Source organism: Canis lupus, chromosome 16 (genome assembly GCF_048164855.1).
Source record: "Canis lupus baileyi chromosome 16, mCanLup2.hap1, whole genome shotgun sequence".
In the NCBI taxonomy this organism is placed as follows: domain Eukaryota; kingdom Metazoa; phylum Chordata; class Mammalia; order Carnivora; family Canidae; genus Canis; species Canis lupus.
In genome coordinates this window covers 49,748,189-49,770,935 of record NC_132853.1, presented here as the reverse complement: position 1 = coordinate 49,770,935, position 22,747 = coordinate 49,748,189, and the positions used below count along the sequence as shown (strand labels likewise).

General features: G+C 43.9%; 1 protein-coding gene and 1 long non-coding RNA gene across 9 annotated transcripts in view; one reads left to right on the top strand and one right to left on the bottom strand.

The window, feature by feature from the left end:
* The window catches only part of MARCHF10 (membrane associated ring-CH-type finger 10), an 88,319-nt gene that overhangs the window by 16,524 nt on the left and 49,048 nt on the right, over positions 1-22,747 (bottom strand). For 6 of the 8 annotated variants that reach the window (XM_072781242.1, XM_072781244.1, XM_072781247.1 and 3 more), the window contains 4 exons: positions 17,996-18,148; positions 10,173-11,589; positions 4,866-5,035; positions 2,172-2,281 (listed from right to left, as the gene is read on the bottom strand). In XM_072781242.1, the coding sequence (XP_072637343.1) occupies positions 2,172-2,281; positions 4,866-5,035; positions 10,173-11,589; positions 17,996-18,148 (1,850 nt within the window). The remainder of the gene's footprint in view (positions 1-2,171; positions 2,282-4,865; positions 5,036-10,172; positions 11,590-17,995; positions 18,149-22,747) is intronic. The other 2 variants (XM_072781249.1, XM_072781245.1) reach the window with 2 other exon arrangements.
* Positions 1,680-18,571, top strand: LOC140607011 (uncharacterized). The gene is made up of 3 exons (XR_012009189.1): positions 1,680-11,734; positions 12,114-12,187; positions 13,691-18,571. It is a non-coding gene; the product is annotated as an uncharacterized lncRNA (long non-coding RNA).

Here is a 22,747-nt window from a genome sequence, read left to right as displayed (position 1 = left end):
GACCATTCTGGTAGGATGCCACAGAACCTGGCCATGTCTGGACGTGTCCTTCCCGGGCAGTCCTAGGGGCTCTATTTCCTGAAATAATCTTTGAGATGACCACATGGAAGCTGTTTGCACCCTAGCTGGTACCCTGACCACAGGCGCCCACGGGGCCTGGTTCCTCTCAGTAGCGTGACTCCAGAAGCACTTCTGTTTCTCCTCTCAGTGCCTGGGGTTGTGACCGAGTGATTCAAAACCCTCGGGCCTCAAAACGGATGGACTTGAAGTACATTTATTTCTCAGGAAATTCTTTCTTCCTTTCCTTTCCCCCTCCCTTCCTTTCCACTTCCTAATGCCCAACCTCTTCAATGCTGGTGTGGCATTATCCCCCATTGTATCATATTCCTTGGTTGTGCTGGTCAAGTCTTTCATTCTCATCAATAGTTTATTCTTTGGTTTAGCAGCCTTAGGATTTTATCTTTTTAAAAAAAGATTTTATGTATTTATTCATGAGAGAAAGGCAGAGACATAGGCAGAGAGAGAAGCAGACTCCCTGCAAGGGAGCCCAATGCAGGACTCTATCCCAGGACTCAGGAATCATGATCTGAGCTGAAGGCAGACACTCAACCACTGAGCCACCCAGGTGCCCACAACCTTAGGATTTTCAAAAGGTAACTAGACAATTGCCCAGACCCATATGTGGCATTTTGACTCAGCTGTGCTTTAGGTCTGGACACAAGCTAAAGATCTGAAAGCCAAAGTGACTCCTCTGAAGAATGATTATTTATGTACTTATTTATTTGCCTACTTATATACATACAGTAGGCTCCACACCCAGCATGGAGCCCAACATGGGACTGAACTCAATGATTCTGAGATCAAGACTTGAGCTGAGATGAAGAGTTAAATGCTTAATTGACAGAGCCACCCAGACACCCAATACATCTTGAGTGGAAGTAGCCACCTGTTCATTAGCCATATAGGACTTATGGCTTCCATATTAGGCATTGTAGTGTGTGTGTGTGTGTTCTTTTTTTTTTTTTTTTTTTTTTATGATAGTCACACAGAGAGAGAGAGAGAGGCAGAGGGAGAAGCAGGCTCCATGCACCGGGAGCCCGACGTGGGATTCGATCCTGGGTCTCCAGGATCGCGCCCTGGGCCAAAGGTAGGCGCCAAACCGCTGCGCCACCCAGGGATCCCTAGGCATTGTAGTTCTAAATAAAGGATTGTTTGCCTGATAACAATTAACTATTATTCTGAGCCTGAATCACCTAGCCCACCTATGGTTAACTTTTTCACGGCATTAGAATTGCAAACCAGGGGTACCTGGGTAGCTCAGTTGGTTAAGCATCTGACTTTGGCTCAGGTGGTGATCCCAGGGTCCTGGGATTGAGCCCCGAGTGGGGCTCTCTGCTCCTCCCACTGCTTAAGGGAGCACACATACTCTCGCTCTCTCATAAATAAATAACATCTCTAGGGGATCCCTGGGTGGCTTTGCGGTTTGGCGCCTGCCTTTGGCCCAGGGTGCGATCCTGGAGTCCCGGGATCGAGTCCCACGTCGGGCTCCTGGCGTGGAGCCTGCTTCTCCCTCCTCCTGTGTCCCTGCCTCTCTCTCTCTCTATGTCTATCATAAGTAAATAAATAAATATTTAATAAATAAATAAATAACATCTCTAAAAAAAAAAAAAAGAATTGCAATCTAAATACCCCAGGAGAATTAATTCACCGGGTATTAAAAAGCACACACTAGGTGCTAACGACCTTTTTATTAACCTTGAGTAAAGCAATTTCTTATTAACCTAGAGTTACTTGATATGTAAATTGTGGACCATTTCCTTCAAGACCCTGATTTTTTCCCCCTTTTGCTATTTTATATTCCACGAATCTGGGTGAGGAGCTTTCCAGACTATTCCTGTTTCTGTGTCCAGTCAGTTATTGTGGCTTCCTACTTTTATCCCTAACAATAGCGGGACCTCAACCCTGGGGGCTAAGACCTTTGAACGCTCCTACCCCTCCCGGCACTGTGGGCTGATGTAATAGCACACCTTCTTGGAGAAGTGAGCTTAGGGGACACTCCTAGACTCATCCTGTGCACAGGCCTTCTATAGTCTTATCAGGGAAAGCCTTTCTTCCAGCCTTGTGCCTCTAATGGACTTTGCCTTCGGAGACAGTTGGTGAGCCTCTCTTACCCGGGATTGCTGGTGCTTCTGATAGAAGTCGGTCACGTTAAAATCATCCAGGTCAACCAGCAGGCCTTGCTTACACATCTCACAAGTTTTCACAGCACCTAGATCTGCTCCTTAAATTAAAGAATTATTTGTTACATATAACCCTGGGTCTTTATGTGTTGACACTCTGGTCTCTTTGTGTTGACATTTTGGGAATGAACTCATGTGTGTTATGAATTCTGAGTTTTAGCGGCTTTTTTTTTTTTTTTTTTTTTAAGTCAGTCATCTTCTGTAGAAAAGAAGAAAAAAAAGCCCACTGCAACAAAGGAAAATTTTGAGATCTGGAAAATTTCCTTCATAATCATTTTCATTATTTTGCAAGCTTCATATAAGTGAAATTCCCAGGATTTTTAAATAACAGGTCTTGCTTTCTGTTTAAATATAAACATACTGGTTCATAAAATTGGAATCGCTACACGGAGGCTGAGTCTGTAACACAGGTGGTTGCCAAAAAGAGTGAATATTGTCCTCTGTTATTGCTTTTTTTTTTTTTTTGACAGATCTAACACAGGTCCAAGCAAATAAATATACGAGGACCAAATTGATGGCAGAAGCTATTCTCAGCTGTGGTTTAAAAATCTGCCTTTACTGTCACCCAGGTGACTTCCCACCTAAGAGAGCAAGGGAGCCAGGGGCCATGTGTGGGAACTAACCCAGCAGTATCTGCGGCCAGCACCTGAGAAGGAGCTCAGCCTCATCTGGGAAAAGAAATTTTCTTTGTTACAGTGGGCTTTTTTTCTTTTCTTTTCTTTTCTTTTAAAACATGCATTCTAGATCAGCACTTTTCCTCTGCTTGTCCTAGTCCTCAAAGCAAAACTGGAAGATGCAGGAACTGTGCTGTGTTGAAGCAAACGTTGTGTTCTTGTCTTTTCCCCTCGCCTAGGAGCTGCACTTTTGCTAAGGATGTGCCACTGTTTAGTTTATGCGTTAGAGAAACAGGACTGATTAGCTAACACATTTATTTGGTAAAGATAGGGCTTGTGCAGCTTTAGACTTCAATTCTACTTTCTACTTTGCTTCACTGGGGGACATAAAGAAAGAGTAAATAATAGAGAACTTCAAGAGACAAGGATAAACGGTAATCTCATGTCTGCGTGTTGTTTGCTTGTTTTTTCTCTCTCTTTTTTTTAGAGCCATTCTATAATACTTTAGGATTCTGAGTGCCCCTTGTGTCTTCCGATCTGATCCCACTCAGCACACTCCTACTGACATTGGCGTTTACAAGCATTTAGCAGGGCTTCCATTACACATTTCACGAGCGATTTTTTTTCCTGTGTTAAATGTTTAATTGGCCCGAATTTGTAGTAAGTTAAAACATTGCATGGTAGGGCAGCCCAGGTGGTTCAGTGGTTTAGCGCTACCTTCAGCCCAGGGTGTGATCCTGGAGGCCCGGGATCGAGTCCCAGGTCAGGCTTCCTGCATGGAGCCTGCTTCTCCCTCCGCCTCTCTCTCTGTCTCTCATGAATAAATAAATAAAATCTTTTTTTTTTTTAAATAAAATCTTTTTTTTTTTTAAAGAAAACAAAACATTGCATGGCAGGATCATTAGTAGCCGAGATCCCCTTGTTTCTACCCTGTCTGCAGGACTGAGCACCCAGCACACTACATGGAGATGTGTTTCAGCAGCTTGGGAGGGGGTATAGGTTTCTCCTGCCTGGGAAGATGCTCATGGGGGGAAAAGGGACCAGGGAGGACACAATTGGTCTGATCATCCCACTATTCATTCCTCTCTCTCTCTCTCCAGGGGGCGCAGCCATATGCTGTGGGGTTGGGATGAAGCTCTTAAGTCTCCCTGGGCTGCCTGGAAGAGTGATAATCAAGGAGGATAATGTGGAAGAGGAGAGAAAAAGGATCTGGGCTATGGGGTAAAAGGTTTTCAGAGAGATGTGTCTGAAAGACACAATGGCTATTTGTCATTGAGTTCTTGCATTGCTGTTTCCTGTTTTGTTTTTCAAGTTGCCCTTCTTCCCAAAACCAAGTTTTAAAGAAACCCCCCGATTCTCTGCCAAAAAAATGCCAGCTGACCTACTACCCAAGTGGCCGTATTTAGGTTATAACCTCCCAGGGAGCTGAGAAAGGGCTGTATATCCAGTTACAAGATCTGCAAAAGACAGGGCTGACAAAGCCAGCCCATGGAAATCTCCTTATCTAAGATGGTTCTAGAAAATTAGATCAGGGCTCTCTTCCTGCTCCTCTTGCAAAAAATGCAGCTTTGCATAGTTTCTTAGATGACATCCTTCTTCCCCCATAAATAAAAGGAAGCCAATCAGTTTTTGCCAGGTGTCCATTAGTTGGCATGGCTTGCTGTGCACTTGCTGAGGTTCGACCATTGACCTATTTTAGTTTCCTTCCTCCTGGGAAGGCATCTTAGCCTCTCTGCTCAGGTGCAGGTGGGGGAGGATCCACAAGCATATTCCAGGATTCTTCTCTCAGACTTGGAAAGCAAATTCTTCTCCCTCCCATAATTTAAAGGCAGCATTTCATCCTGCTGCTTTCCACTGGGGCTGTGAGCAGGAGCCCCTGGGTTCAGGGGCATAGATCTCCCAGCCATGGCTCACAGGGCAGAGGGAGATGTCATCAAGGCTCTGCATCCCACACCAGGCGTCTCATTGATTATAAGTTGAGGCACGTTCCCTTGCTTCCTTCCCTGCCTACCTGATGTTATTTTCACTTTCAGCCACTTTTTCAGGCACTCCTGATGAACGAACCGTAGGCTGCCCACACAGCCACAGGGCTCCAGGAGGGGGTTGGTTGGGGAACCCCCGGCTATCTGACAGATGCGACACAAGTCTCCATCCTCCTCCTCCGAGTCCTCCTGCAGGAGACTAAATGGAAAACAAGCCCTGATGACCAAGGGTCTGCACGGTTGCAGGTTCTGCAAACTACAGCTACACATACCATTTCCCAGGGCATTAAAGGGGGAGGCCCTGCAAGGGCTCCCCAGGATCACCCACTGCTCCCTCCAACCCTCCTGAAAGTTCTTCCAGGTGCATGGGATCCTGTTATCGGGCTCCTCAGCAGTGACTGACTCATGCGAGTCGCCCATGAGAATGGCCACTGCCACCGGAAAACCAGAGGCCAAGGATGGGGCTGCAGAGGAAAACCAGAGGAAAAACTGGGAGCCCCTCTCCCAGGCACAGCCATTGTATAGGAGTTGGTAGTACACCGTGTTGGTAAGTGCACAGGGTCTACGGGCAGAGGGCCTGTGTTTGAGGTCTGCCTCTGAGACTTGTGAGCTTGATGACTCTAGACAACTTACTTCAACTTCTTGGGTTTTCCTCATGTGTAAAGCCATGGGATGATGATACCTCCACCACCTACCTGAGTTGTGGGCCGGATGCCATGATGGCAGTGCAACTGTTCTGCAGATTGTAAAGAGCATCTAGTGTCTGGGGAAGCATTTGCACAAAAAGATCACTCAATGGAGGTTGGTTGGGATGGGGATGAACCAATGAACCTAGTCATGAACTCACCGATAGCATAACACTTGGCCAAAAAATTATGCCAACATTCCAGAAGGTAAGCTGCTAGAATCTGATGCAGATGGAATTATGAAAATGTAAGCAAATATGTTTGTGTTTAATAAATAATGAGTGAAGACTAGCCTGTTGATGGTCATGTAAGGTCATGTAAGGAGTCTCTTAAGAAACCTAAGACTAGGGATCCCTGGGTGGCGCAGCGGTTTGGCGCCTGCCTTTGGCCCAGGGCGCGATCCTGGAGACCCGGGATCGGATCCCACGTCGGGCTCCCGGTGCATGGAGCCTGCTTCTCCCTCTGCCTGTGTCTCTGCCTCTCTCTCTCTCACTGTGTGCCTATCATAAATAAATAAAAAATTAAAAAAAAAAAAAAAAAAAAAAGAAACCTAAGACTTATTCTTTAGAATCCTCATGGACTGAGGACTGTCTGGTCAAGGAAAGGAAACTGACTAGAGACTAAAATCAAAGAAGGGGAAGAAACGGGCATTGCTCTGGAATAGAAGTATGTGCTCCATTTTTTTCAAAGACCTTTCTCCCCAGGAAAGGGAAGTCAATGAAGAGGAACAGAATTATAGTTTTCCATTATGGGCACAAACAAAAGAAGAGATACATTTTTCAAAGACTCAGTATTTCCAAGATGTCAGTTTTCCCCCAGAATCATCTGTAGATTCAACACAGTTTCAGTGAAAGTCCCAACAAGCTGATTCTGAAACATATATAGTCAAGGACTCTTTTTAAAATATTTATTTATTTATTGTTTAAGATTTTATTTATTTGAGACAGTGAGAGAGCTTGAGCAGGGGGAGGGACAGAGGGAGAGGGAGAAGCAGACTCCCCACTGAGCAGGGAGCCCAATGTGTGGCTTGATCCCAGGACCCCAAGATCATGACCTGACCTGAAGGCAGCAGGTTAATCAACTGAGCCACCCAGGTGCCCCTATAGTCAAGGACTCTTTAGGAACAAAATGGGGAGGGAGGCTTTGTGCCACTGGCTACCAAAATATACAAAAGCCACAGACAGTAAGATGATGTGGTATTGGATTAGGAAAAAACAAAAAAGAACAATAGGCCAGAATAGAGAGCTCTGAAACAAACATGGTCATTTATACTTATATGATAGATATGACTCTTTTTTTTTTTTAAGATTTTATTTATTTATTCATGAGAGAGGCAGAGAGAGAGAGGCAGAGACACAGGCAGAGGGAGAAGCAGGCTCTATGCAAGGAGCCCAATGCAGGACTTGATCCCAGGACCCCAGGATCACGCCCTGAGCGAAAGGCAGATGCTCAACTGCTGAGCTACCCAGGTGTCCCCAGACATGACTTTTCAGTTTAGTGGGGAAAGATCCTGGGACAGTTTCGCATTCATCATGCATAACCTCACACCACATATTAAACCTAACTTCACATTCAAGTCCAAAACCCATTTCATACTCTTAAGTGTGCGAAGTAACACTATGGAGATTTTACAAAATATAGGAGGACTATCATAATGACCCTAAGTTGGAAAGGATTTCTTCATCGAGACAAGAAGATACAAATCACAATCCATAAAGAAGATGAAGTCATTTGACTTCATTAAAATTAAGAATTTATTTTTATTTATTTTTTTAAGAATTTATTTTCATTAAAAGATATCAAGAAAGAGAAATGACAAACTACAAATTGCAAAAAGATATTTCCAACACATAACTGTTAAAGGATTATATCAGTGACTGGAATGTATAAGGGACTCCTAAAACAAGAGAGAAATATTCTAAAGGAAAAGTGGACAAAAGATATAAATGAGTATTTTACAAAAGAGGAAACACAAATGGTCATTTGACATTTAAAAGAGCACATAAAATGCCTAAACTCATTAACAGTCAATGAAATTAAATGTAAATTAAGGCCACAATATCATTTTGTTCTCATTAGAGAGGCAAAATTTTGAAAAGCCAATCAATAAGTGCTGGCAAGGATGCACAACAGTATATATTACTAGTGAGACAGTACACTCATTATTTAGCATGGTGGAAGGTGTGCTACCCTTTAGCTCAGCAATCCCACCCCAAGATAAATATCCCAGAGAACTCTTCCCATATGCACCAGGAGGCATTTGCAAGAATGTTTATGTGGCACTGTTTGCAGAAAACAGCAGAGAACCCCAATGCCCATCAACAGGAAAATGCCAAATTGTGGTATATTCATATAATGGAATACTCTGTAGTCGTGAAAGTGAACAAAATAAAGCCAAAAATATCAACAAGGATGCCTCTTTCTAATGATGCTAGGGGGAAAAGCAAATTGTGGAAGAATAGATATTCCATTTTTACAGAGTTCAGAAATAGAGGTAACATTTCTACAGAATTTTTTTTTTATAAATTTTTTTTTAATTTTTATTTATTTATGATAGTCACAGAGAGAGAGAGAGAGGCAGAGACACAGGCAGAGGGAGAAGCAGGCTCCATGCACCAGGAGCCCGATGTGGGACTCAATCCCGGGTCTCCAGGATCGCGCCCTGGGCCAAAGGCAGGCGCCAAACCGCTGCGCCACCCAGGGATCCCTATTTCTACAGAATTAAAAAGTATGCACAACATATTGTTAGGAATATATATAAATATATATCCCTACGGGGAAGCCAGAAAGCAAAACACTTCCAACAACAACAAAATTAAAATAAAAGGAGGGGCACCTGGCTGGCACAGTTGGAGGAGTGACTCTTGATCTTGGGGTTGTGAGTTAGAGCCCCACATTGGGTGTAGAGATTACTTAAAATAAATAAATAAATTTTAAAAAGTTAAAAGCATAAGAATGACACTTGCAATGCAAGAATGGTTTCCTGGGGGCAGAAGGGGTTAGGAGGGTGTAGATGAGGGAGGAAAATGAAATAGGGTGGGTGAGGGGCTCAAGAGCTCCAGTAAAGTTCTGTTAGCTGGAAGGTAAGCACAGGGATATTTGGGTTTTGTTTTATTTAGAGTGCTCTAATTATTTGTATGCATTAAAGTAACTAACCAAGGGAAAATTTTTCTCAAAGTGTGGCTTTGAGAAATGGGCTTGAAATATTAAAATGAGGCATATTATAAAATATGAGCCAATGTTTACTAAAAATTGCATTTATATGCAAAGATAAAGGCGGGAGATGAAATTTTTTGTACTGCTTATCTCTGGATTATAGGATTACAGGTGATTTTTCCTTTAAGTTTATATTTTCCATATTTCCTAAAGTGAACATTTTTGAGATAATAAAAGCATAAGGTTTGTTATATAGAGAAAAAAACGGTGTCTGATAGAGAAAGTACACAACTCATAGCTATTTAATGCATTGCCACACTGAGAAGTGGATGAATTTTTAAAAGAAATCATTTTTAGCCCAAAGGCATCACTTTGGGATGGTGGAAGTCTAGACTCCTGACCAGCGGGTCTCAAGCTATATTTCTGGGTAGGTATAGATGGGTGTGTGTGAGGCCTTTTGGCCCTTCACCATGAGTCAGTGTGCTGGTAACTTGCATAATATGGAAAAGAAAAGGTCCTGCCAACAGGAAAGTTACTCATTCTTGCAGTTGGATAATAGATCTAGAGGAGTAGTCGGGGGTGCATCCTGTGTCCTGTCTTAGCCTTCTGCATTCTCATTCATTGCCATGGAATTTTTCCACTTGCGAATGAATATCAACTGGACAATTAATGGCCCAAATGAGCAGTACTAACATTTAATTAGGAAGGCTTGCATTCAAAGAATCCATTTCTAGATCCGTAAGCCAACACTAGGGAGTGGTAACACCCAACATAAAGGAAAGGGTCAAATCCTTGACATGGTGTCTAATGATGGCTTTACACGGTATCAAATTTCGTAGTTGTGAAATATCCCCAAATCAACTTACAAGACAGTGAAGATCAAAGAAACAGGCGATCCACAAAAAAGATCTTATTTCTCTCCCATGAAAGAGAAAGAAGACAGAAAATGGAAGCAGTAGTTACCCCAGCACAGTGGCCCTGCAGAGAACCCAGGTAACCATGGTAACTGGTTGGGACTGGTCTTTTGGTTGGAAAGATTCAAATTCTAGAACTGTTGGTTGGATTTGCACAAAGTCCCATGAGAGATAGCTAGTGAATTTCAAGTGTGGAGTGGTTCACTCTGGGGAGATAGCAGCCTTTTTGTAAAAAATCCTGGTTCCTAATTGCTGGTGAGAAGAGCTAGCCCTTTGTAGCAGTCAAAAACCCCTTATGTCTAGCAAACTTTCCTTCCTTAAAGTTATGGTACTCAAGGAAAAAACACTTTGGGAATCTTGAAGAGATTGAACCAGAACATCAAAGTTTTCCTCATACACAAATATTTTATGAGCAACAAAATAGACAATTTCCTCCATATAAGCAATCATTAAAATGCCAAAGAAGGGCCTATTTATGATTTAAAGTTCCCATGATGCTCTAATGAAGGCACTGCTTATTTCTACCTGGGAAACATGGAATAAAAAAAAGTATATATACCTAATTATGAAAATCCCTTACCTTTCTTGTAATTTCTTGAGTTTCTCAGGGTCTGCCTTTATCTTAATGGCTTCCTTTTCATCCTTGAAAGCAGAGACTGCCATTCTGTTTCCATTATCACTTTGATTTGGGAAATCAGAGACTGCAAAGAAAGTAAAAGGTATGTTTTCTTGCAGAGACCCAGGCACATGCAAATGGCCTTGTAAATTCATTCTTGATGGAGAGGAGCTGGAAGATTCCACAAAGGACAAACTGCTTTGAGAATTTAGTAAGAGGTCTTCTGCATATAATGGAGCCCTCTGTGATGGGCTTGTTAAAGTAACATCTGCTCCCCTGACATCAAATTCATGTACACTGTTTACTGGAAAATAACTTTGGTTTTCAGCACTGGCAAATGGATTCCTATTTCTAATGGGGGACAGTGGTCGACGAACATTAAATCTTGAGTTTCCCTCTGAGTCTGCACTGTGAATAAACGTTGACGACATTGACAAGTCTACTGGAATATCCTCTCTCATAGCAGAATGCATTAATGAGCCAGGAATGTTATAAGATGAATTCACTGGTGATCTTGGAGCTGTTGGTCTGCCAGAAAGAAAATAGTCAAGAGAATTACTAGAACTGTTTAAATAGGCATGCCAATCTCTTTCATAATCGTGAGTACCAGGCCTATCTTCCACTGAAGTACAATCTCTAAGTACATTCTCAGCATTGAGGTCACCATCTAGACTAGCTTCAGATTTGGTGTCCCATGAAGGAAAGGTGCTGTTCTTGTGTTCACCATTACCATTGTCATTCTCTCTAGGAGACCCCCCATTAGGTGGCTCAGGGTCTTGAAACACCCTTGGCCCAAGAGGAGGTGGCTCTGTCACTAGCTCCATTGCATTGCTTATTCTTAATGAGCCATGACTGGACTCATTTCTTCTTACAGAATTAGCTCTGCAATTTTCAGGATTTTCTTCAAAATTTTTATTTTTGTCCTGAGTGGCCAATGTCCCAAGAAATCGACTTCTCTTATGATTGGGAGGAGAACGAGGTGGGCGCATACCAACCAACAAAAGTTCTTCTGCTATGAGGGTCTCCTCTTCAGTGTCATCACTTTCTCCTCCAGGGTCTAATGATAAAATGGAATAAAAATCTTCATCTCGGAATCTAAATGGTGCCCTTCTTGGTCCTCCCATGGTGGTGGTTAGGAGTGGTGGTCTCAAGGACTCACTCAACACCTGAGGGGTGTTTGTTCCTTGGAAGGCCTGAGGTAGGGCTGGATGTGGCTCATTCTGGGAAAGGGCACTTGAGTCTCCTTTTTTGGCTCGTTCAGAGGTATTCTCAGTCATGGTCATTAGCTGGGAGGATGAGACTACATTTCTTCTCTCTTGAGTTGGCCTCTTCAGCTTAGTGTCACTTGCCCACATTGGGCCCTCTTGTTGAATTATTGGATCTACATGGAAAAAAAAAAACCACACAAGTTTATCATTCTCCTATAGGTGTTCATGGATGAAAGACCTCTAACACCAAGGGTGAGAGTCCCTCAAGGCAACAAGGAAGCCTAGAGAAGAAAGTATGCATGGTTAAAATGGCTGGAGGTACAAAAATAGGACTTGCTTCTTGGATTCTCCTTTTGTATATTTACGGAGCTCAGGCTGGTTCTGGGGAGACAGGGTGACCCTGAGATTAGAGGTCTTTTCTGGAGAGACACCTGAGTGGCTCAGTAGTTGAGCATCTGCCTTCAGCTCAGGGTATGATCCCAGGATCCGGGATCAAGTCCCACATTGGGCTCCTTGCAGGGAGCTTGCTTCTCCCTCTGCCTATGTCTCTGCCTCTCTCTCTCTCTCTGTCTCTCATGAGTAAATAAATATTTTTTAAAAAGAGGTCTTTTCTGGAGAAGCTTTGGGAAGGCTGTCTAGTCCAAGTCAGCCAGGGCTGATAATGGGTCAATCTCTCAAATCATGGTTTTCATTCCAGTATTTATAGAGAAGGAAAACCAGGAACACGTTCTACAAAAACCACCAGTGCCTTCTCATCTGGATTCATTCAACGTACGTTTATGATGCTCTTGCTTCACACACAGCTTTATAGAATCTTAAGGAAAGTATAATCTACATTAGCAGACTGGGAGGAAGGCTCTAGAAGCTGGTGTCCAGTTACTCTGATGATTTTGGTTACATTTACTGCTTAGTGTGATAAAAATTATAACTCTTGGGCAGCCCGGGTGCTCAGTGGTTTAGCACCGCCTTCAGCCCAGGGCGTGATCCTGGAGATCCAGGATCGAGTGCAACGTCAGGCTCCCCGCACGGAGCCTGCTTCTCCCTCTGCCTGTGTCTGCCTCTCTCTCTCTCTCTGTGTCTCTCATAAATAAATAAATAAATAAATAAATACATACATACATACATACATACATACATAAATCTTAAAAAAAATTATAACTCTCCAGTAGATTTGTAACCTCTGGCTATGATAGAATTCCTCCCCTACCCCCTGATTCTAAAGGATGAAGAGATGTACAGAGAGAAGGAGGCAAGGTGACCAAATGGGTAGGAATTTGTAGGGGTGAAATCACTTGGTCAAAACTTGCCTTATAAAATAATGATTATAAGGGTACCTGGGTGGCTCAGTTGGTTAAGCATCTGCCTTCAGCTCAGGTCATGATCCCAGAGTTCTGGAAGTGAGCCCTGTGTCAGGCTCCCTGCTCAGTGAGGAGCCTGCTTCTCCCTCTCCTCCTGGCTCTTGCTATCTCTGTCACTATCTCTGTCTCTCTCTCTCAAATAAAATATTTTTTAAAATTATAAAATAAAAAATAATAAAAAATAAAAAATTATAAAATATAAATTATAAAACTAATGAATAAGTACTACTTCCTAATGGCTTATACTGAATAGTCCAGGCACCATTCTAACTGTATTACATACATACATTTGGGCCTCATAACCCTATGAAACAATCACACCACACTATGATTGAGGACACCAAGGCTTAGGGAGGTCACATAACTTACCCATCATCATATTTCTACCAAGTGATGGTGTTGTAATTCGAATTCAAGCCTGCCTGACACTCTGGCTTGTGTTCTTAATCCCAGCCCCACATTCCCATAGAGAAACTGGCTGGACTTGCAATTGCCATGTGAAAATGAGAATCTGTTTAATTCACTGTGATGTGTGCACCGTTTAGGGTTTTTACCCTCTCGATGCGGATAGGACACTGAAAGTACTTTTCTTTTTTTAACTTTTTTTTTTAATTTATTTTTTATTGGTGTTCAATTTACTAACATACAGAATAACCCCCAGTACCCGTCACCCATTCAAGTCAGTCGGAGAAGGACAACCATTATATGTTCTCATTCATTTGGGGAATATAAATAATAGTGAAAGGGAATATAAGGGAAGGGAGAAGAAATGTGTGGGAAATATCAGAAAGGGAGACAGAACGTAAAGACTGCTAACTCTGGGAAACGAACTAGGGGTGGTAGAAGGGGAGGAGGGCGGGGGGGGGGGGGGGGGGTGAAAGTACTTTTCTGATTCCACTTCCTTTGTTCCCTCCAGGCATCAGCCTTCACGCCCTGCTCCCCTCATGCTGGCCTGCAGGATCTAAGGAGGCGCTGCTGTCCTTATTCAGCTTCTAAAGCCATCCACCTCAACAAGGGACAGGAACTCTGTGGGTTCGGAGAAGGCCTGTGTGGTACTAGCTCAGGCAAGGATTTGATTTGCAAATCCTCGGAGCATCTGGCCCAGTCAAGGGCCAAGTCAATACTGACTCACTTTAATTGAGGGCCTCCCGGGGAGCACCCGTTCCTAATGTCCTAATACTCTGTAAGCCTCTTTTATTGTTAACTGCATGGGACACTCAGCAACGCAGTGTGAATTTTTACTCATCAGCTCTTCCAGAAATCAGTTAAGCTCTCCTATCAGGCCCCTCGTGGGTTTTATAAACTCCAGTAAGAGATGTATCAGCAATTTCAGGAGGCTCTGAGCATCTGGCTGTGTATGTATAGGAGAGGAGCTGGTATGTCCACTCAGATCACATTTTGAGGGACAAATGCTTCTATCTGACCAACTGAATTGAATTATCTTGATAATTTTTTGGGGGTGGTGGGAGGTGATATAGAAGATTTGGAAATGCAGGCTCTGATGGATTACTTTTCAATTTGAATTTGATAAAGGGCCTTGGAGAAAGGTGCTGGAACTTCTGGTCTGTCCCTGAACACACAGCTGTCTCTCTGCCCTGAGCCAATTTAGTTTGGGCTTCAGGAGACGCCTAAGCAAAATAAGCAGCTAGGGCAGCTTCTAAAAAAATGGAACTAGACATTCAACAGGAACCACAAGCTTATTTCAAGGAAGTCATGGAGCTGTCACCCAGCCTCACTGGCTTCTGAATGCTGCAGGGCAGCTCCTGTGGATCCCAAAACACCCCAGGGAATGCATCTTCACCCTTCTTTGTCACCACTGCTGCCTTTCTCTTTAAAGGTTCAATCAGCCTTCCCTGGTATGTTTCCCCCTAAAGGTGGCAGACTGCGCCATTCTATATTTATGCTATTTTAACCCGATTTCTTACGTTTATCAGATAGGGAGCAGATTTCATAGCTCTGGGGTTGGGAATAAACACCCCATGTGGTATGCCAGGATGTGCTATTCATAGACCAGGCCTTACAGATTCTGCTGAATGCCTCTGGGGCCCCTTGTGGACTTCAGCTCAGAAGGGAAGGCCTCCAGGAGTTCAACTAGGTGTGGCTGAGTGTTCTAGATACAACAAGACAAACCAGAAAAAGCATCTGTCTGCCCTCAGGCTATGTCTTTGGTCTAGACTTCTTCATGTGCTTGACCAACCAGTACTAACCTGTACTTTCCTACATTCCAACAGCCATATATACTTTTAACTTTTTCCTCTGTTTATACAAGTAGTCACTATTCATTTTGGGGGAAATTTGGAACTTTCAGAAGAAGAAGAAGAAGAAGAAAAAAAAATCCCATAATCCTAAACCTAGATGGCCATTGCTCCTGTTCTGGAATTCAGGGGTTGGCTGCCAACTCAAGACCTCTGGGCTATTCTCATCCTGCAGTAGTGCTTTGACTCAGCCTTTGAACACTGAGTTAACCACCTTTAGGTAGAGCCTGTATGTTCTGGTTTACCTCCATCCCCATAGCCTTGAATATCTGTTTCTCCTGCCATCCCTGCCTGTTCCCTGAAAGCATCTGAATTTATAACTCTGAACTCTTTTACCTAGAAATACTTTTTAAAATATTTGAATATTGGGGTATATACAACTTTATGTCCTGCTTTGTTTCCCTCAGCTTTTTATTGTGAGCATTATCTCCTGCCATAAATTCAATTATTCTTTAAAAGCATGAGGGGCACGCTCTTTAAAGGGGGCATCTGAGTGGCTCAGTCGGTTAATCATCTGCCCTCAGTTCAGGTCATGATCCCAGGGTCCTGTGATTGAGCCCCATGTTGGGCTCCCTGCTCAGCGGGAAGCCTGCTTCTCCCTCTCCCTCTACCTGACACTCCCTCTGCTTCTGCTCTCTCTCTTTCTCTCTCCTTCTGTCAAATAAATAAAATTCTTAAAAAAAAAAAAAAGAACATGATATTAAGAACAGGTTAAGATACATTATATAAATGTGTCATAATGTAACTCTTCTATTCTTGGGTATATAAGTTGTTACACGGTTTTTGCTGTGCAAATTACACAGTGATAAATGTCCTTGTTCACACATCTTTGACTACATGTCTTATTAGAATAGATTCACAGGCGTGGAATTGCTACGTCAAAAGAAATGACCCTTCTGAAGACTTTTCACACATGTTGCCAAATGCCAGTTTGTACCACATTACCCTACAGGTAGGATTTGAAAGCATCTCTCTTAGCTGTGTTACCAGCCACTCATGCCAAGTGCTTGGCATAACACCTGACACAACAGTGCCCAGGAAATGCTATTCATTTCACTACCAGTATTGAATATTGTTTTAAAAACCTCAGCCAATTTGGAGGGCCAAATTGATCTCATGAAAATTTACATTTATTACTTAGTGAGATTCAACTTTTTTTTTTTCAAATGTTTATTAGCTACCTGCATTTCTTCTGTGAAATTGTCTGCTACATCTCTTCCCATTTTTCTATTAGGTATTTGTGTTTTTCTTATTGATTTGTAAGAGCTTTCTATATATTACCTCTGTCACATTTGCTTCAAATCTCTCTCTGATATAATTCAAACATCTGGCTCCTACTCTAATTTATGCAAACCACTTTAGAATGAGAGAGAAAGAATTAGAGACTAGTGAGGAAAAAATTGGGGAAAGACAAGGAGCCCTTACCCTTATATAAAACAATATATACCAGAAAATTGGGACAAATTCTCAGGGAATCTCAGGATAACAGAAGATGTCTTCTGGGTACAGGCAGAGGATTGTAGGAGCCTCATGGATTTGGGAATATTTCATGCATGCGGAACCTCACCTTTCAAATAATATTCTGGGGTATACTAGGGCCACTGGGGAGAGGACAGGAGAGAAAATAATAGTAGTTTTTGCCCACTAGAGCTAGGTGCTGGTCAATGTATTATTTCTTTAGTTATTATAGCAAGGCAGTGTAGATTTCATTATCTTGATTTTTAGACAAGGGAACTATAACTCAGAGCGTCTACTTGACTAGCCTAGCCTCCAAGGCTGGGAGGAAGAAGATCTGGGAAGAATTATTTTTTATTTATTTATTTATTTATTTATTTTTAAAGATTTTATTTATTTATTCATGATAGTCACACAGAGAGAGACAGAGAGGCAGAGACACAGGCAGAGGGAGAAGCAGGCTCCATGCACCGGGAGCCCGACGTGGGATTCGATCCCAGGTCTCCAGGATCGCGCCCCGGGCCAAAGGCAGGCGCCAAACCGCTGTTCCACCCAGGGATCCCCTGGGAAGAATTAGAAGGGAGATCTGCCCTTCTTAACAGGAAGTGTTAGATTACTAGGAGCCTGTGACATCTGGTTGCTACAGATTCACATATGCTCTTGTTGCCCATAATTCCAAGCCATCCACACCACTATCACGTTCTTACAAGTGTCCACTAAAGCATATTTCACACGTTAACATAAAGCCTATTGTGTTCATTGGGTGGTGAGGAAGTGGGATTATCGATGGTTTCTCCAAGGGGAAGACTAGGTCCATGGCAAGGTTGGCTGTCAAGTGTTACTTTGAGTCCCATGGAGGCTCCTTGGGTCCTATTTATTCTGCCACCATAGAGGAGGGTAACATGGGTCAGTGGAGTGGCATGTCTTGGGCCTTGGGATGCTCAGGACTGAAAGAGGAGGTATCCACCAAACCAGTGTTTGGAAATAAAGCATATATTTATTTTGATGTTATTTCTTACACATTGAGGTCTTGACATCCCGGGTTGGAGATGAAAAAGATCCCTATGGGACGAGAGGAGTCTGCCACCCACAGGCACCCATCCACCCCTCCTGGGCCAGGTGAGATAGTCCCAGAATTGCACAATGCTTTCTCTACCCCTCATTCCCCACCCTGACCCGCACCCCCTGCCATCTGCAACCCACCACCCAGATGCTCTCTCCAGAAGCCAAATTGCTGGCCTCCACTCAGAACCATGCACAATCATGCTTAGTGGAATAAAGGAGAGAAAAAATAAAAACAGACTCCCTGCCTGCCCTACCCTTTCCTGCCAGCCTCTCTTGGCGAAGGAACTAGATTCAATAGTTTGCTATTAAAACCTTTCAAGCATTTCATTTTAAGGTACACTCTCCTCCACATAAAAAGCACATACATTCTAAAAATCATAGAGAAGTCACCAGGTAACAGCACAAGTCATTCTGAGGACCAAGATGCATGAGCCACGAGTCCTTACCTGGTCCCCTGAGGGCTGGCGCCTTGGTTGGCAGCTGGGATTTCAGTCTGCTCCTGGCGCCCAGCACCCTCAGGCTCTGCGTTTCTGGGCTGACGATCAGTGTCCCCAGCTTTGGCCTCCTCTTCCTTGATAAAATCTGTGGTTCCTGGGCTGCTGAAAGGTGCAAAATCTTTTCAATAATTAATTTTTTTTATAGGGAAACAGCTTCTGCATAAAGAATGCTCAAGGGGCCCAGCAGTGGGGGAGGCAGTAGATTGGGCCCAGGTGGTCAGAAAAGAGTTGGATTTGAAACCTGGTTCTGAGGACCTTGGAGCTGGATGAGTTTGGACAGATCACTTCACCTCTTGAAGCCTCAGTTTCTCTACCTGTTAGTTGAAAATAGTAATGCCTACTTCGCAAGGTTGTAATCACTGTTAATGAGCACCTGTGACACCTGCAGTGCAGTCTATAAGGGGTGTGTCCTTTTGCTAGAAGTGTTTAGCTTCTCCTTCATAGCTATGGGGAGAGGCATGTTGGTAATACTGTCAAGAGCTTTCTGTCCAAGGCCCTCTCCCCAACTGCTCTTCCAAGGTTGAATCACAGCCTATTTTGAATTTTTTTTTTTTTTTTTTTTTTTTTATGATAGTCACAGAGAGAGAGAGAGAGGCAGAGACACAGGCAGAGGGAGAAGCAGGCTCCATGCACCGGGAGCCCGATGTGCGACTCGATCCCGGGACTCCAGAATCGCGCCCTGGGCCAAAGGCAGGCGCCAAACCGCTGTGCCACCCAGGGATCCCCTCACAGCCTATTTTGTACCTCCATATCCTCAGGTGGTTTATTAGCAGCTCACAGGGCCTTCCAGAAAGGATCCAGGCATTTGGGCCATCAAGTATACCTGTTTTCTTGGCTATGTGCTACCCACCACTGTGCCAGGATGATAAATTCATAGAAAGATGCCAATGTGGATTGAGTTCCCAAAATTTTTTAAAAATCCACATTTTGAATTAGGTCACTAATTGGTTTGGATCATCTCACATTTCTTCTGAGTGTGTCTGAAGCGATGGTACACATGGAGTTTGGGGCAAGAGTTCCAGTATTTTCCATGCCTCTCTGCAAGTTCTTTGGTTTATAAGGCAGTTAGATTGTGAATATCTGAACTCAATCTTTCCAAGAGAATTTGCCAGGCTCATCCCCTCTTGGACCATTCAGAAATTTCACAAATAGGGATCCCTGGGTGGCGCAGCGGTTTAGCGCCTGCCTTTGGCCCAGGGCGCGATCCTGGAGACCCGGGATCGAATCCCACGTCGGGCTCCCGGTGCATGGAGCCTGCTTCTCCCTCTGCCTGTGTCTCTGCCTTTCTCTCTCTCTCTGACTGTAATAAATAAAATTAAAAAAAAAAAAAAAAAAAAGAAATTTCACAAATAGCCATAGCCAGCAGGCAACTCAAGGGAAAGTCCTTGAGTTGTGTGCAAGACAGCAGCCGTTCTTGGCCGGTGAAGACAACTGGATTTATGTTCCAAAGTGTATGTTGTGGTTGCGTGAGTAGTTTTCATCCAGATTCAGGAAATGACTGAGAATTCTCCATGGCGGTTCATGAAGCCAAGTTTAATACAATGATTAGGTACTACCTGCTTCTCCTGATGGGTCCCAGGAGGGGAAGGTACTGGGTTCTGTGCCCCAAGGCAGAGGAGGCCATGTTCCCCTGGGGACAGGATAGAAAAAGGGGGCTGTTCGTGTTGGAGGCTCACATAGGGGAGGTGGTAGAGTCCAGAGAAGTTACGATCCTGACCAGAAAGGAGGGGAGTTCTCTAGAAAATGAGAATATATTCTTCAGAGGGTGTAAGGTGGTGATGAGACACAGTTTCCCCCAACCTCAAGGAGAGTGAGGGGGGCTTTACAGCACAGGACCCAGCATGAAGGAGGTGAGGGAGGCACCTTCTCAGCACTAAGAGATGCCTTCCTGCAATCCAGAGGTTTCTCCCTGGTCACTAGGACCTCATCCCTCTGAGCTTCCAGCAGTCAACAACTGCCTCCTGCCTCTCATCCGATGACGGGGCAGGACGCCACAGGATTTTTACTGAGGAAGCAACAGAAGCACTACCAGGGAAGGGGCAGGCTTGGGGCTCAGGCACAAAGGTCCTGGTCACAAAGATTGCACTTTGATTCCTAGCAGGGATCCCTTCAGAATATTCACAGTTCCCTCACATCCTGGGCAGCAGAACCTCACACTGCCCACAGCCCTGGCCCCCTCCACATCCTCCCATAGTCCAGGGGTGTGATCCTCCCACCAAGGACCTTTCTTCCCTAGCCTGTGCCAGCCAGCAGGTCCTCTTAGGTCTGTTTCCAGTTTCATGTCCCTTGACTCTGCTTTGGCCAGTACTTTGAGGATTCCTAGGACCTTTAGTATTTACATCTTCTAACATTGCCTGAGGTATGCATCTTTTCTCTCCTACTGGACAGTAAGCTCCTTAAGGATGAGGACCCCATCTTAGCCAGCCTTGTGTTGCCTTGTTTCCTATAGGACAAATAGTAATTGCTTTGTGTGATTTGAAGGGCTCCAAAAGATGCATTCAGCTACCATAGGGGACTCCAAAAGTAGAACAAACTTTTTCTTGTACTGAACATTCAAGATGACTTAACAGATTATTTTGTCTTCTTGTTCAAAAAGATACTTGCTTCAAAGCACCAGATCTTTTTTTTTTTTTAGCAGCACCAGATCTTTTAAACGATTTCTGAAAATTACCATATCGTCTCTGAGTTTTCAGTAAACCAAAGTCATAAAGCTGAAAACCTAGAGATTGTTTTACTAGGTCTGGCAGTGAAAATGATAGGGTGGGCAGGAGCTAACTTGGGCAGTAACCTCAGTATCTGCAGCTGTGAAATGGGAATATTCCTACCTTGCTGAATTATTGCCAGGTTTAGCAATAATATGCATAAACAGCCTCACTTAGTGTCTGGTGCTTTTAACTTGCTCTAAATGGTAGCTTCAGCTTCTACCATAAACAGTTTACTACTACTACTACTACTACCACTAGTACTACTACTACTAACTGGGAGTCTGAAGTCACTCTCAAGAGAGAACTCTCAGGACCAGAAACTTGCTATTCAGGTTTCATTGGTTGAGAATAATCTATTCAGCTGCCTTCATTTCTGTGCAGTTCTGACTCCCTCCCTCAATCCTCTATAAAAATCCAAAAGGTAAATAGCAACTCCCTTTCTATTATAATCTGTTCAACAAATACCTGTGTGGCTTTGCTATGTAATAATTTGAGGGTTCACAGAGATGAGTAAGACATTTTGGTCATGACCTTAAAAGATTGTAATCCAATTTGGCTGTACCGTTGACTTCTCTCTTGTGATAACCTTTGGATTCTATGGAAAGCAAATTCTTTAACAAAATATTCTTTTTTCCCCACCTGCAACTGCAGTCACAAATGAGGTGCTAGGCTGCAGAACTTGTACGTACCCTGATTCCGGTTCCTAATTACTTTATCTGTACCCAAATCGAACCATACTTCAGACCTCTGGGGCCTTTCCAGGATGGTCCTCCCTGTGGCATGGGACATGTATTAACGTGCAGAAAGACCCAAGTTATATTTACACTGGAAGAGGAAGTAGAACTTCGTCTTCAGAGAGGAGGACAGACCCTTGGCCTTTGAGACAAGTGAGAGATTTGTGCTCAGGAGTCTCATCACGGCATCTCAGCACCCTGAAGTCTGTCGGTGAATTTGGGAGAGACTTTGGTTTGCTTTGCACCTTCTTCTAGCATCTGAGCAAGATGATGCCTCCTGTAGCAAAGAAACCAAATGGCTATTTAGATAAAAGGTGTTTGCCCTAGGTCTCTTGATGATGCTGGGACATTCTAATTGTTGACTGAATAGTTCTTTTTTTCTTTTTTTAATTTTTATTTATGATAGTCACAGAGAGAGAGAGAGAGAGAGAGAGAGAGAGAGATAGGCAGAGACACAGGCAGAGGGAGAAGCAGGCTCCATGCACCGGGAGCCCAACGTGGGATTCGATCCCGGGTCTCCAGGATCGCGCCCCGGGCCAAAGGCAGGCGCCAAACCGCTGGGCCACCCAGGGATCCCCGGCATCTCATATTCATACAAGGCCCGGATGACTGAGAACCACGTCCACCGAACAGGGCCTGTTAGTTCCGTGTGCCTGATCATCCTTCAGGTCTTGACATCACTTGCCATATACACAGACACGGTTCTTGAGAGACAAAGTCGAAAAGAAACAGTGAAAATGACAATTCCTAACCCTTGACCCCCTCCCTCCCTTCTCGACTAGGAGGTGCCTAGATTCTCCGAAGATGCCTTTAAAAATGTATTGCTCCTTTGAGATCGTGGGAAGAATGACAGCTTAATCGCAAGAGCCGGGGCTGCCTCGGTGTGTAACAGGCAGCTTTCTGTACAGTCACAAACAACAGGTCGCGTCTACCCGCCTCTTTGGGTGAGCTGGAAGTTGTGTGCCGGCTCACATACCCAGAGGAGATCTTAATTAAAGCTTAATTACGTACCGTAAATATTTTATTTTGGAGCCCAGGAGGTGGGATCTTTTCTTTTCTTTTCTTTTTTTTTTTTTGATTTGGGGAAATGGGGTGCCTAAGAAGTAGGCAGGGAAGGGAACGTACGCAGTGACGGAGTCCTCTAACCAGTCCCCTGTAAGCGCGGTTCCCAAGGGCCGTCCGGCTGCCTGCAAGCCTCGGGAGCACCTGCGCCCTCCCGCCCGGTCACGTGGCCACCGGCGGCCGGACGACACGCGCACGCG